The following is a 15,184-nucleotide window of genomic DNA, read 5'->3' as shown; positions in this document are numbered from 1 at the left end:
CCCGTTTCTCTCCCCCATCCCAGAGAGGGAGGGGGGAGGGTGAGCGAATGGCTGTGTGGTGTTTAGCTGCCAACCGGGCTAAACCACAACATCCGCAAGAAGCCAAGAGAACATATTTGGAAGGACTCACTTCATGCCAGCCCTACTGTGTGTTTCCTTAGGAACATCTGCTACTGATGACTGTTAGAGAAAAGGAAGTAGCCAAAGGTTTTGATCAGCTCTGTTATGGTACTACTGACACTGTACGCTTAAGAAATTGCCTCAGACTTGCTTAATACGTATAAATTGTAAGAATCTTTACAATTCTAACAATTCCCCATGAGACCAAACTAATGAAGAATTCCACAGCTATTTAACTGTCCTAAAATTGTTATGTAATCAGTTCAGTGAAAATTTCCCAGTTCAACATCTTACGATTTCCAATAAGCATCTGACTACTTAAAATTAACAATTAAATTTGTTCAGTCTTCAGAAGCAATAAACATCTTGAAAAACATAAGGCATGATAAAATAAAATTATTTGAATATTTTAACTTTTCATTGAAAAGTATTCTTAAGATATGTAATATACTGTGGCTCTCACAAGTCTTACCTTCAATCCCCATTTCAAAACCTGACACATTTTTTTCTACCAAAGCTGTCAAGCACATTCTTTTTCAGCTACTACTAACCAGGAAATTGTTTACTGAATGAATAACCCAAACCTTAAAATTCATTTAACTTTGTTAACAAGGATCCCTCAACAGCAATATCTCAGCTGCCAGTTTCTCTACTGGTCAAAGCAAATTCTATCCACAGAAAATAGCCTGTAACAAAGAGTAGGTGGGAATGAAAAAACGTCTCCAGTATCCAAACAAAACAAACCTGCCTTTCGTTTATGTTTTAACTGAATATACTGACTTCAGAGTGTTCTGGAACCCTCGTATTTATACTTACCTACAATGCTTGGAAAATGGTACAAGAAAATTGCTAGCGGCTGGTAAAAATAGTTGTTCAGTGTGATCATCAGCAATGGCAGTTACCTCATCAGAAAAAATTGGGTGGTCTGCAGCGCTGTGGGGGATTTGTGTGAACGCTGCTGGTACAAGCTGCCTCATCTTCCTCAAAGAAGTACACCGAATTTTAAGTTATCTTTCTTAATGACATCTCCATATTGAGTTCAGACTATTAGAGCTGTTTCAATCATGAATCTTTCCCAAGCCATGCTAAATGCAAAATTATCAATTATTTCAAGTATGACTAAATCAGTGCTTTGGTCTGAAAGCATTAATACTGATTCGTATGGAGGTGGAGGGTGTATTTTTTTTTTTCTTCTCTATGACAGAGGTTATTGCATCAAAGGAATTTGAAGCAGTAGAGATTTCCAAGCCTTTCAAAACCTCAAGTCCTGCCATCTCTATGAGGCTCATTTACCTCTACAAATGAAGAGAAGAATTCACAAGCAAAAGATCACGTACTGATTTTTCAGGGGGAACACTTCCTACTTAACAGTAAGCACAGGAGAATATAGATGTTAAACAGAATGTCTACAAAACAGGACGCACGGTTTCCTGCATCCAAACATAACTTGTCTGGTTGATGCCTTTGTGTTAAAGCAGATGTGGGACTAGAAACTCTTAGCTGTAGATAAAAAAAAGTTATTAAAAACAATATTTTCCTGATTTTATGAAGTGTTTTTTTCATGCTGCTGGTAATAGACAGGCTTATAGAAATTACTGTTAACAAGACTTAAGCATCTTGCATACTATTATACTATAGCCCCTGACTTAAACTGTTATTTATAATGGTACTTGAAGCCCAAACTGGACAGAGACTTTTTTTTTTAAAAAAAAAAGAGCATGTTTTATTTTCAACTTAAAGATGCATCTCTAAACAGTAGAAAAAAATAAAAAAGTAAACAGTGGCATTTTGTAAAGTCCCATTGAACTAATACAAGACTTAATACAAACTTTTCATATACCACTCAAATGCAGTTAAAAAGTCATCTGGTCTTCAAGTCCTGGTTTCCTTGAAATAAATCAGTACATACCCACAGATTTCAACTATAAAAAGAGGATACGTTCATTCTTGTTCTCTTCATGAAGTCAATCGCCACGCATTCCAATGATTTGCGAATAAAATTCATACAGTCTCAGTTAGGGAATTCAAGAGAACACACACAACTCCATGACTGGAGTCCTTTCATTTTCAGCACAGGCTCCCTATCAAGTCACCACTCATCACATGTCTTTAGACTGATCATCTTCTTCAAGTTTTCTGATTTCATTCTTTAAACAGTTGATGGTTTCACGACTTGCTTTTAATCTTTCTTTAAGCTCAGCAATTTCAAAACTGGTTTTCTTTTTAGCAGCTTCTAGCTTTTCCCTGGTTTTTACTTCAAGATCTGCAACTGTGATGGTGATAAAGAAAAATAAGTAGTAAGTATAAAAAGAAGTTATAATTATTAAAAATAAATTTATTTTTTAAACAGCGATAGTCGTTTAGAAGGTACATGTCCTAAAAAAAAGCAATTACTCTTAGTAATTCAACTACTTTGTAATTCAATACTCTTAGATTCAACGATTGTGGTAAAAATGATATATGAAAAAAAGCTGGAAGTAAAAACGTGTTTACGACCTCATTCAGTCCATCGTTTTTGTGGTTGGAACAGTATAATTCACTACAGCATTTGCCAGAGTAAAAAAAAAAAACGATCGAATGAAAACAACCTGAAGATTAGTTGAATAAAATGACATGGTTGACAGCAAAAGAAATGGAAGATTATTACAAATAATTTATACAGCACATGGGAAAAGGAGAGTGAAGAGTGTATCACATTTTCTGCTCTTCACTGTAGTTTGATTCTGCACATCTACAAGATTTTGTGGTGCTACCTTTGCTTTAACAAGCATCTGACTGGCGATGGAACACTTGACAGAGGTATTTAATTTATTGTCATGCACAAGTTTTAACACAATGTAAAGCCAACAAGTCTTCTTAGGCCATGGATATCCCTCCAGATCCTATGTTACATCATTTGGATCTAAACTTTTATCTGCTTCAATAACACTTTTTAAGGAAATGCATTCAAAAAAATCTATTTTTTTTAATTGATGTTCAGGAGAAACATGTAGAACTTCTGGACTTTTAAAAAAAGTTTCAAATTATTAAATGCTTTCTATCCACAAACTATAACAACATGCAGTATTACAAAGATCCACCTTAAGGCTGACAAAACTGAGGTAGAAAATGGAATTACCTCACATGTTCAAACACCTGAACAGATACGAAGCAAATCAGAACCCTGAATCTGTGGAGTTCAAGCATTCATTGATCGAGGTATTCAGTGTCAGGGGAAAAAGCCAAAGAGCAAGTGACCAGAAGTACAATGGCATTGCAACTAACAAGGTAGAATTTGTACTTAATAAATACAACTGCTTTCTGAAAGCGTAAAATCAGAAATCAAGTTCAGAAGATCAGAGCAGAAATCATTGCTAAATGCATTACTTTATGAATAAATGCATTTTCATTTTATTTCATAGAATCACAGAATAGTCCAAGTTGGAAGTGACCCACAAGGATCATTGGGTCCAACTCCTGGCCCCACACAAGATTATCCAAAAAATCAGACCTTGTGTCTAAGAGCATTGTCCAAACACTTCTTCAACTCTGACAGGCTCGGTGCTGTGACCACTGCCCTGGGGAGCCTGTCCCAGTGCCCGACCACCCTCTGGGTGCAGAACCTTTCCCTAACACCCAGCCTGACCCTCCCCTGTCCCAGCTCCATGCCGTTCCCTCGGGTCCTGTCGCTGTCCCCAGAGCGCAGAGCTCAGCGCCTGCCCCTCCGCTCCCCTCGTGAGGGAGCTGCAGGCCGCCATGAGGCCTCCCCTCAGCCTGCTCTGCTCTGGGCTGAACAAACCAAGGGACCTCAGCCTCATACATCTTCCCCTCTAGACCCTGCACTATCTTCATAGCCCTATTTCCTTAATTCCATTAATATTCGGTTTTATATTTAAAGACAGATTAGGCAGGAGGGACAAAAGTAACATTAAACTACACTGAAAAAGTGCATTACGAAGTGACCTACAGTTAAAGTATTAGACAGAAGAGAGAAGAACAGCAAGAGCTTCCAGACGCTCCTCTCTATCCCAAGGGGGTTGCTGCTTTGTCTTAAGCAGCACTAACAGCTACATACAGTGGTGAAGCACAATCTTTGCTTCCAGTTAACATCCTCATGACACAAGCCTAATTACCTCTAAGGCAGTGATCTGAATTCATCCTCTTTTAATTCATTTCAAATATGATAAACTAGGCATAGACCATGCCATCAATCTAATACCAAGTTATTTGTAATTCCTTTCTTTTCAGCAAGCATACAGATCTGAAAATCTTAAGTTTTCAAATAAGTACTAATATCTTTGTAAAGTTGAAGTTAATTTAAGGCAAAAATATCACCTTCTAGCAGCAGCCAAATCCATCGTATGATTACATTCCACAAAAAACACTAAACCCAAAACCCACTATAGTTTACTTCTAAAATGAACGTATTTTGTACTTACACTCTGTTTCATGCTTATAAGCACCTAGTGTTAGCTGACGAGACGTTGTTAACAGCTGCTGCATCATTGCAGTAGGATCTTGAAATATCTAATGGGGGAGAGAAACAAGTGATATCACTAATACTTTTCAAAATAAAGTAAGGATTACATTAAAAATTTTCATACCATTTCATCATAGAATTCAGAAACTACAGTTTTCTTTCCCAGGATAGCATTGGTGTCAGACTGAAAAAGCTTCAGCAAGTGATACAGGGTTACCTGTGCAGAGACAGAGATTTATTAGCTTGACAATTGTAGGGAAATACAAATCACCTTCTAGATATGAACACGTAGTATTTGTTCTTACTAAATAATTGCATAGGATTTAAAGGGCTTTTAGGAATACAAAAATAAATGTCATATAACATCAGCAGAGTTATTTAAGTTTAATGTTCATTATTAAACATGCCAGCCACAAAGGCTGCTTGGTATTTTTAAAGCGTCTAAACAACTGCTTTAGGACTGATGCATAAAAACTACTAAAAATACCTTCTCTTAAAGATTTCCAAATAGAACAGATGATTTATTTCAAACCAACTTTGCCAATAAATCCATTTGAAAGTGGTTTCCAAAACCTTACTATCCCCATAGTTTGCGTAACAGAATGAACTTGCTCCTTCCAGGAACTAATATCTTACCCTAAAATATGGTAGTTAAGTTTCCTACCTAAACTTGGATACACAAAACTGCAAGATGCCTGAAACAAATGATAGGAAGAAAATAATTCATTCCAGGGCTTTACAGAAGTGTGCTAGCCTGCTTTTCTTTGGAAACTAACACTAGTATAGCAACTTTGCCACTTTTTAACAGATTTTGTCCAAATCTGATACAGTATATACATATGTATATATATATACACACACACACTACGTTATGATAATTAAAATATTCAAATATCCTATGATTAGGAAGCCACTGAGAAGAAACCCTCCCTGTGTGCTCAGCCCAGGTAAGGTGCAGCATGCGTTCACATATAAGTAAATGCCAGAAACAGCAAAGGCCTTCACAAATGCCCTAGCCTGTAATAAAGCACAGAAATCGGAAAACATGGTCAACCATTGAATACATTTCCTACAAACGCAAACTTTATTATCCCTGTGACTGACAGCACTTATTTTGACCAGCAATATAACGCACTACAACCTTAGGCCTCCATAATTCCTTAAGTACTGCTGAAAGTTTGATGTACTTACAGGTCTTTCATTGGGGTCGATGAAAAATATCTTAATGATTATTTCAAATTCACCCCAGCCTGTCTCAGTGATCTCATACGGCGGCTTGGTAACAACTGCAGTAAGAAGCAGAAGGGAAGGTGATGAAGCCCCCATGCAACTAACCAAAACCCCAGCTCCACAAACAAAGGCCAAAACACAAACCCTACCTCTTAGAGGATTCCCGTAGCTCTCGTGCAACTTGAACTGAATTTTTTTCACGTAGGCAGACATGTCCTGAAAGGGAAGGTTCGGTAATTCTCGTTATTTGCACAGCACGACAAACGACTGTTTACTCCCCCATGCCAGGCGCCTAGCCCTTCTTCTGACACCCCTACCTTCAACAACGGCAGGAAAATAAGAGCATGGATCCAAAAGTTAGCAGCACCACGGGTTGGTAGCACCACACATACCTCGTTAAAACCCCTCATTCGCTTGTACGACAAGCTGCCCCGCTCCACGTGAAGCGGCTGCATCCCCCCGCAGCGTTTTCCCCCTTGAGGGCCGCACACCTCGGTGGCCGTTTCCCCCCACGGCCCCCTTTAGGACCGGCACCCCGGCCCCCTTTCGCTCCTCACCTCGTTCCTGTAAGGCTTCACGTAAACCGTCCACTGGTGCGTGTGCCCATCCTCCTCTCTCTTCTTTCCGAAGTACCTCGCGACGTTCCCGTACACGATCGGCTTCACGATGGTAACGCCCTTAAAGCGAGAAACCCACAACCCCACGGTCCCGCACCCGCTCCCGAGCCGCCGGGGGGGCAGCCCCCGACCCCCCCGGGCTCCCTCCCTCCGCGCCCAGCCCGCCGCACCTTCACCCTGCCGCCGGAGTCAGGCCCGAACTCGGCCATTCTCTTGAACATATTGCACCGAGGGGGCGCCGCCCGCCGCCAGCCGCCCGCCGCCAGCCGCCGCCCGCGCTCAGCTCCCGCCCCGCGGCCGCTCGGCTCGGCCCAGCCCGGCCCGGCCCCGCCGCAGCCGGCACCGCGAGATGGCGGCCCCGCCGTCACGTGCCCGCGCCGGGAGGGGCGCGCGCCCCCATGGCGGCCGGGGGCGGCCGGGGCATGGCTGCCGCCGCGCGCGGCCCCGCTGAGGCGGCCGCCGCCGCCGCCATTTCCTGGCTTTGCCGGGGAGGCTGTCCCGCGGCCGTTAGCGGGGGGTCGGCCTCTTCTCGCGGATAACTAGCCATAGGGCGAGAGGGGATGGCCTCAGGTTGTGCCGGGGGGGGGGTTCAGGTTGGAAGCGAGGAGACATTTCTTCTCAGAAAGAGCGGTCAGGCACTGGGACGGGTTGCACAGGGAGGTGGTGGAGTCACCGTCCCTGGGGGTGCTCAAGGCAAGGTTGGACGTGGTGCTTAGGGACACGGCTCAGTGGGTGACAGTGGTATTAGGGTGATGGTTGGACCACATGATCTCAGAGCCCTTTTCCAACCTTAATGATTCCACAATTCATTAGCCATAACCACTTTGAGCAGTCACAGATTAAAATCCGTGGCAGCGCTAGCAATTAAAAAGCACACTCACCAATACACAGCCATTTGCAGATATTTTTTAATGATGAATGCATTTAAAACTGCCAAGCAAGTAACATCATGCTAGTATGCAGCAGCAAAACCTAGCGGTGAGATTTCGGTTAGATTGGGTTCCTGCTCGTGCCTACATATAGCAAAACCAGCAGCTGGTAGTTTTAGCTGCATCGGGCGCAAACGGGGTGGGTGGGTGGAAACGAACCCCTTTTATCAGCAAGGAGTAAAGCATGGGCTTCACAAATGAGCTGCCTTGCATTAAGGCTGAATTTTGTTTGCATCACGTAACAAGCGCCTTGAAGAACCAGTTTGCTCGGTGTGCCAGCTGTTGAGAATGGGCTCCGCTGAGCACCTGCGCCTCATAGCCTGCAGCCTCTGATCCACCGGGAGACATCTGTTCCTTTGCACCGGTTGCGCCACGCGACCCTGGACAGAGGAAGATCAGGGCAATTAATGACAGCAAGCTCAAATGTCGGCACTGGTGGGATTTTCTTAGTAACCCTGGCTTAGATACACAGCTAAATTCTGCAAAAGGCCAGGTTATATATCAAGTACTTTGCTACTTCCCCAAAGAGAGAGGCACAATTAAGCATTCCTGATGTAGAAATTAGAGCACACCTAAGACTATAGGTTGGACCGGTCTATGCGCTCTATTCTTTGAGAGCGTTAATTCTAATTAGAGCACATGGGCTTTGTAAAAGCAGGTCAAGATGACTCTACCCTTTGCCCTGCAGCCAGCAAAATCAAAACCAGTTACATGTATGTTGTAGGTCATTTATTTTGCACTTCAATACTAAAAGTTTGGGGAATGGAAAACTGAGCCAATATTTGTGCCCTGCTAGTTATGAAGAATTTGGTGCATATCAGGGTTTGAAGAACATCAAGGATGCCACAGCTGCAATTTGCACTGATGCTCATTTTAGCTACTGTTCTTATATGCTTTGAGTTGAAATATACATGCAAGGGACTGCTACGATTTGCTTGTTCTTTCTAAGCTGGATTAATTTAAAATGATTTTCCTTCTCTTAATTGTCCGTGTTCTACAAGTGCAGCTCATTTTTTTAACCCACCAAAACCTACCATGCGTTCATGCCATTTCCGTCGCTGACAATCTTCTTTGCACATTTCACAGTTTGTGTTATGTCTGATCTCAGTAGTGCTTAAAAAAGGAGACAGGAAACAACGTCAGTTTTTCCTTTCTTTTCATATTTTTATTTAAATAGTCTTCAAATGTCCTTAGGGAGTATGTGTTGGTGTTCACCATTTTTTTGTTTCTCTCTCCCAAGGGCCCACATGGTATCTGGTTAAATTAAACATCCTGTACAAACAACAGTTCCGAAGAATAAATAGTACATGGGCAAACGTGGTGTGAGGAAAAGCCTATATAACACCCAAGAAAGTGAGAAAATGGTAGTGGCAAGAATGATAATAGTTGTACAGCTGCTTTGAACTTCAACATATTCAGGCTGTGGGCTGACTACTCCGGATATCTTGTTCAGCTCTTGAATATATATATATATAGTGTATCACCTTCTTTGGTAAGACGTTGTACCAAGCAACAAGAACCAAAGGCTTGAGATGTGTGGCAATTTCTCTGTTCTCTATTTTCTAAGGGAAAGCAAAGAACTTCCCTCTGGCAACTTGCAATTATCAGAATGCAAGAGTAAAACCAATGAAGCAAATCCAGAAATTATACAGAATAAACCAGGCTGCAAGAGGTCATTTGGGCCAGCCTTTTGCAAGAAGTCAAGCTCTCACTACCTTCAAAGAAAATTTTCCAGGGGTTAGTGTCACTACTCATTAATAAATGTGTTCTGCAGAAACCTCTTTACTCTAGAAACAGTAAGATGGGTAAACGGGAATACAGTTCCTCCAGTAAAGAAATGTTTTCCTCTCACATGTGCATGACCATGGTGCAGATCTCCCTTTTGAAAGGGGGCAGGGTGAGTTTGAACTCTGTACGGCAATGTTTCTGAAGCCAAAGCTACCACCAACCTTTGCTCATTTGCAATGGGAATATGAAAGGGCAGCCCGTCACGGTATTGCCTGTGGAAGCTGAGCTCACCTGAGCATGGGATACCGCACAGGTTCTTGGCCCTCGGGGTCTTGCCGTCATCGCACCACCAGCGGCTGTTGATCTGTAAAATTCCGTAGTCAGTGCTTCCATCAGTGTTACGGTTTGTAGCCTGCGTGTTGAAGTTGCTCTCATATTTTGCTGCACACACCCCTGTCAAAATTCCATTCAAAAGAAAAAAAAGAGATGTTTGCTTTAAAACTGGACCCGACTTGTGTACATACACACCCCATCTCCTCCCCTGGCTGAAACGTGATTGTATACAGACTGCATGTGACAGGTGGGGCTCCTTTTATTCCAATCCAACCCAGTATGAAAAACAAATACAGCATGTCTTAAATTCAAAATGACCTTAGAAAACCCAGAAGAGGATTTCTACTCTTCAAAATAAATGCCAGCTCCTGCCCATGTGGCTGCAGGTGGCCCGGCTGCACCCACATCTCAAGGGATGCTGACTGGAGTGGGCAGCAGCAGGCAGGGCATGCTCTGTCTCTCATCGTGTCTCTCTTTGAAGCTTTTGGGAGCCGATGACAGCAGCAGATGGCAGCAGCACAAATAGCCGCTCGCTTTGACAAGGTTTATTTCAGCCGCTTGTACTTCACGCGACTCGTAATGGCCTTATTTTGTCCCATCTACATCTGCTGCATCTGTGTCAGGGCAGCGGGAAGGAAGAGGGACGGGGACAGTGATTGTGTCTGACCCTCACATGGATCGCTTTCCAGATCCGGGATCAGACCCCACACATTCTTCTCTTCAAAGGAAATCGGTTTAACAACAGCCTGTTGTCCGGAGGAAAGAAGTCTTCACCTGACCTTCACCTGAGGGAGGGAGGCTCCTTGTCTGGAGGAACCCCTCTCCCTCAGCCCCCTTTCCACAACAGCACGCGCACTGTCTCCTCTCCCCCGCTACTATTTCCAGTGATTCCCACCAAGCAAGCCTGGCACCAGCGCCTCTGCCCAGCTCAGCTGCACGCTCCCGTCCTGCTTGCTCCACAGCCTCAGGGTGGAGGTCACAGAGGAAGGAATCAAAGCAAATAAAAGCCAAGCAATTAGCTCCTGGGGAGGTATGACGAGACAGGTTGCTTCTGCAAAACGCTTCCTGATAACGGCTTTATTTGGCTGTGGAAGAGTGGCAGGGAAAGAAGTGGTAAAGGGAAAAGCTGTAGAAAATGCCTGCAGTCTGTGCCAGCAGAGATGGACTAACCCAGTTGACTCTTAACACCTACATTGCAGCATCGTGCCTACCTGCTCACTGTAACAAAGCTTGTTAAATGGAAATTCCCACCCCACATGCTCACTGGAAATCAGGGGAGAACAGACTTACAGTTTCCCAGGCTGTATCCCCGGTATTTGTCCAGTCCAAGTCGCTTCATAGCTGCTGCCAGCTCACACCTTTCATAGACTTTCCCCTGAGCAGCCAGGGGTAGGAGGCAAAACACGAGGGTCAGCACAGCCTTCATGTTGTCAGCGTAGCACACACCGTTTCTCAAGAGCGAGACTGCAGGCTCTCCTGCACTTGCCTCTTATATATTTTTCTCCTGCCCCCTTTTGGTTTCTCTGCTCTGCCGTCATCAGAAACAGCCTTTCAAGTATATGGCAATTTCCCAGTAATTAAAACCTCACTCCAGACTTGTCAAATTTCTTACAACAGGTGGAAAGTACTTCAGCCATAGATGAATTTTGTTTACAGTCTGTTGCAATACCTATTGAAGAGGAAGTTGGGTATTTAGGCTCTGCTACTCAAGGTTTATTAGGAGTTTATCATCAAAGTCCTGGTTTTACTGCACAGCTGCTGTTCACCAATCTATCGCTACTAACAAAAATAGCCTAAGTAAATACACATATTTTAATTGGCATAATTACTAGACCATTCTCTGATAATAGAAAGGTGGCTCTTCTAGTCAAGTGCCGAAGAGTGTCAATGCATCGTTCGTGTACCAACAGGAGCAACCTCACCGTGCTGCGTGTTCTTGCCCGGAGTCTGAAGCAATGCTGGGTTTGTCAGGGCTCTGAGTGCAGGGGGGCTGTGGGGACATTTGCTGGCAAGTGAGGTGGGACATCAAGCAGGAGTATTTGGGGAGGAAGAAGCACGTGCAGAAGCACAGCCTTAATACTCCTGATGTATCAACCCTCATATAAGATCTACGCGAATGGCAAAGCATGACAAACCCTCTGCACTAGTCACCAGCCCCTATATCTTGTTCTTGTTTTGATAGTGGAACTAATAAGGAGAATAAGGAGAAGGTTTTACCCACTGAGTCTTGAGGTTGTTTGTACAACTTATTTATTTATTTATTTATTTATTTTCCAGTGGGCATACATAAGCTGAACTACTGAAGGCAGCTCTACTTGTTCATGACGTTCAGAGCTGGTTACTTTTTACTAGCCTCTGAAATTCGTATCCACTTAATTCATTTCAGAAGAAAGTGCTGGCAAGAGACAGTATGCCTGCCTGCACAGAATTGTATTTGATTGGAAGTGCTTTGTTTGAGCAGCTTTACATGGGGAACTGCAGACGCTTGAAAAGGTAGAATGAAAATTGACTGTGTAATGTTCAGCAATCTCTTTAAGAGATCAGCTTTTCACAGTGTCCCACTTCAAAATGCAACTCTGGTAGAGGGGAGCAGTTTCTAACACAGCCCCTAGACTCCGTCTTCCATGCTAAGCCACCTGATGATACTGATTGCATTATGGCATCAGCTAGTTCACTTTAACAACTGCAAACTGCATTTTTATTTAGTTTTGTTTTGTTTTTTTTGAGGATTGATGTTGCCTCATAGTCAATCAAGTAGCCTGGGAGATTTGGGTTCTTATCTGACCTCTGCTGAGGCCAATACGTAACAAAGCAAAGAGATACATAAATACCATAGCTACGCAGTAAAGGTCTCAATCTCTTCAAGATAAATGCAGCTAAAACCTTCTTAGTCTTCAAACTTAGATTTATTATCCTCATTATTTTATTGTCTTATTTGTAAGTTGAGTTTAATAACCAGAATGGTGCTGTCACCAACAAGGAAGAAAAAAATCTTAAGAAATTCCCATCTTGCAACGCACAATTGGTATTTCTAAATACCTATACAGAAATGTGTGACTTCCTGCTAGTCAAACAGAAATATTCACTGTTATTTACTCATCCGCCTGCAAGCAGTCAGCTGCCAACTGCAGATGTACCACACAAGAGCTTAACAAGAAGTTCCTTCGTGGACATCTTCTAAAAATTCACCACTGTTTCTACAGACTTCATAGGAATGCATGGCGTTGGTTCAAACAGGAGTCAAATGCCTGCAAGGGCTGTGGTTATTCACTTTCATAACGGGCAAGGTATTTCCTCCTGTCCTGCTGCAGACTGCAGTTTAAAGGCATTTGCTTCTGTATGTGGCCATAGCCAGTGAGGAGTGAAGCAATCTCTGATTACACAGGTTTGCAGGAATTCACTTTGAGGGAAAATTCCCATACAGTACTTCTCAGAGGACCAAACTAAGTGCCCAAGTTTCATATTTAAATTATTTCCTTACTGTTGTTACCTGTGTGGCTGTGGCAATGACATTTTTCGTACAGCTTTATGCTGCCTAGAAGGGAGGAGATCGCATGAGCAAATTTAGCTGTCTATCAAGTCTTTTAGGGTATGACCTGCTCAGTACATTAGATAAAATACTTCAAGTTTAGGTTGATTCCGTGGAAATGTCATTCGGAATACGCTTCTGTCAAGGTTAAGTGAGTGCATTCACTATTCACAAACACATGGAGGTACTCCTGTGGCTAGAGCTGAATCTTATTTTGCAGCCTAGCTTTATATTAATAACGGATGGAAGACACCACTTTCTCCTTCATTTCCTTAGGCCGTATGAAAGAAAGCAGAAGAGGAGAAATTACATTTCATGTATTGTCACTCACCCAGCTGGTGTAATAGTCTCCTATCATGAGAATACTAACTAGCAGTACCTTGGCCAGGAACACCTTTCTTGTTCAAAAACTGCGTGCAAAGAAGCCTAATACTGTATACACAGTTTCCAATCCTCTTTCAGACCCTGAGGCTATAAACCTTCGGGACTGCATCCTGTATTTTGTAGGTGTGATAACTTCCTCTTTGCTGAGAAGAGTGCTTTTCTTTTTCTCTGGTATTGAAAATGTTCCCAACAGCATGAAAAAGAAAAAATAGCAAAGGAAATTCTACAGTCACACACACACAAACCCTCATAAGAAGCATGATCGTTAGAGGAAGATCTGGCCTTGGAGATAAGGGATAAACTCCCTGCTACATGTTCCCTCCTAATATGGCAGTTCTGACTCCAAACCATAGAGAAATAAAGATGAAATTGACTATAAAGCATCTGGGAGGCATCAGTCAGGCCATAAGCAAAAGCTTGGCAATGTACAGAAAATAAGCAGACCTCCTTCAGCTTGGAAAGATCCCTTTGACGGGCTGATGAACTCCTAGGTGAAATTAATAAAAGGCAGAATAGCACCTGAACATCACTGCCACTGCTATATATCAGCTGAAATCATCCCTCATTTTGAGTGTTCAAGTGCAATCACTGGATGGCAGAGCACCTAGATGAGCAAGTGCTACTCTGCTGTCTCCTGTTTTATCAGTTTATTGCAGTAAAGCAGCAAGAAATGTCATCATGATTCTCCACACAATTCACCAGAAGGGGTAACTGCGACTTATTTCATAATCCAAATACCATGGGGTGGCTTTGGCAAACTAAATCTCCAGCTTGGGGTGTTCCTATATAAATTAGTCAATGCTGTTTGCTACAGCTTAAATATTTCTTAATTTTATTGAGCTAGATAACCACTTCATCTATCTCTCAGTTGATGTCAGCCAGCCTCAAAAGTTCCTAACCCCTAAACTCTAACACTAACCCCTAACACCTATCCCTATCCCTACTCCTACTCCTACCCCTACCCCAGCCCTAACCCTAACCCTAACCCAAAAGGGGCCCTAACCCTAACCCTAACGGCAGTGCTAACCCTAATAGATAACCCTAACCCTAACCCAAAAATTCTCCACTATGACTCTGCTGGCCCGTGAAGTCAAACCCTGTGAGTTATTTCAAAGTAATTACATAGTGGATGCAGTAAAATGAACAAATTTCATAGAATCATAGAATATCCCTAGTTGAAAGGGACCCAGAAGGATCATCGAGTCCAACTCCTGGCACCACACAGGTCTACCCAAAAATTCAGACCATATGACTAAGAGCACAGTCTAAACACTTCTTAAACTCCATCAGGCTCAGTGCTGTGACTACGTCCCAGGGGAGCCTGTTCCAGCACACGACCACCCTCTCAGTGAAGAACCTCTTCCTGATGTCCAGCCTGAACCTCCCCTGCCACGGCTTGACACCATTTCCTCAGGTCCTGTCACTGGTCACTAAAGAGAATAGATCGGCACCTGCCCCTCCACTCCCCCTCCTGAGGAAGCTGTAGGCCACAATGAGGTCTCCCCTCAGCCTCCTCTTCTCCAGGCCGAACAGGCCAAGTGACCTCAGCCGCTCCTCATACGTCTTCCCCTCTGGGCCCTTCACCATCTTTGTAGCCCTTCTCTGGACACTCTCCAACAGCTTCATGTCCTTTTTGTACTGTGGTGCCCAGAACTGCGCACAGTACTCGAGGTGAGGCTGCCCAGTGCAGAGCAGAGCGGGACAATCCCTTCCCTCACCCGGCTGGCAGTGCTGGGCCTGATGCACCCCAGGGTGCGGGTGGCCCTCCTGGCTGCCAGGGCACGCTGCTGGCTTGTGTTCAGCTTGCTGTCAGCCAGAACCCCCAGACCCCTTTCTGTGGGGCTGCCCTCCAGCC

General features: G+C 43.5%; 2 protein-coding genes across 2 annotated transcripts; both read right to left on the bottom strand.

Annotated features, from left to right (window-relative positions):
• Nucleotides 1-1,827: 1,827 nt before the first annotated feature.
• Nucleotides 1,828-6,739, bottom strand: YEATS4 (YEATS domain containing 4). The gene is made up of 7 exons (XM_040553094.1): nucleotides 6,597-6,739; nucleotides 6,367-6,486; nucleotides 5,959-6,025; nucleotides 5,771-5,865; nucleotides 4,704-4,796; nucleotides 4,539-4,626; nucleotides 1,828-2,389 (listed from the first exon to the last, which is right to left on the bottom strand). Exons 1-7 carry the CDS (start codon nucleotides 6,645-6,647, stop codon nucleotides 2,220-2,222), a joined length of 684 nt encoding a protein of 227 aa, XP_040409028.1. The 5' UTR covers nucleotides 6,648-6,739; the 3' UTR covers nucleotides 1,828-2,219.
• A 577-nt stretch (nucleotides 6,740-7,316) lies between these two features.
• LYZ (lysozyme) lies at nucleotides 7,317-14,280 on the bottom strand. The gene is made up of 4 exons (XM_040553084.1): nucleotides 10,707-14,280; nucleotides 9,375-9,536; nucleotides 8,390-8,468; nucleotides 7,317-7,735 (listed from the first exon to the last, which is right to left on the bottom strand). Exons 1-4 carry the CDS (start codon nucleotides 10,840-10,842, stop codon nucleotides 7,669-7,671), a joined length of 444 nt encoding a protein of 147 aa, XP_040409018.1. The 5' UTR covers nucleotides 10,843-14,280; the 3' UTR covers nucleotides 7,317-7,668.
• Nucleotides 14,281-15,184: the final 904 nt, after the last annotated feature.

Source organism: Cygnus olor, chromosome 1 (genome assembly GCF_009769625.2).
Source record: "Cygnus olor isolate bCygOlo1 chromosome 1, bCygOlo1.pri.v2, whole genome shotgun sequence".
In the NCBI taxonomy this organism is placed as follows: domain Eukaryota; kingdom Metazoa; phylum Chordata; class Aves; order Anseriformes; family Anatidae; genus Cygnus; species Cygnus olor.
Note: the sequence above shows the minus strand (reverse complement) of the source record. Positions and strands in the feature narration are given on the sequence as shown.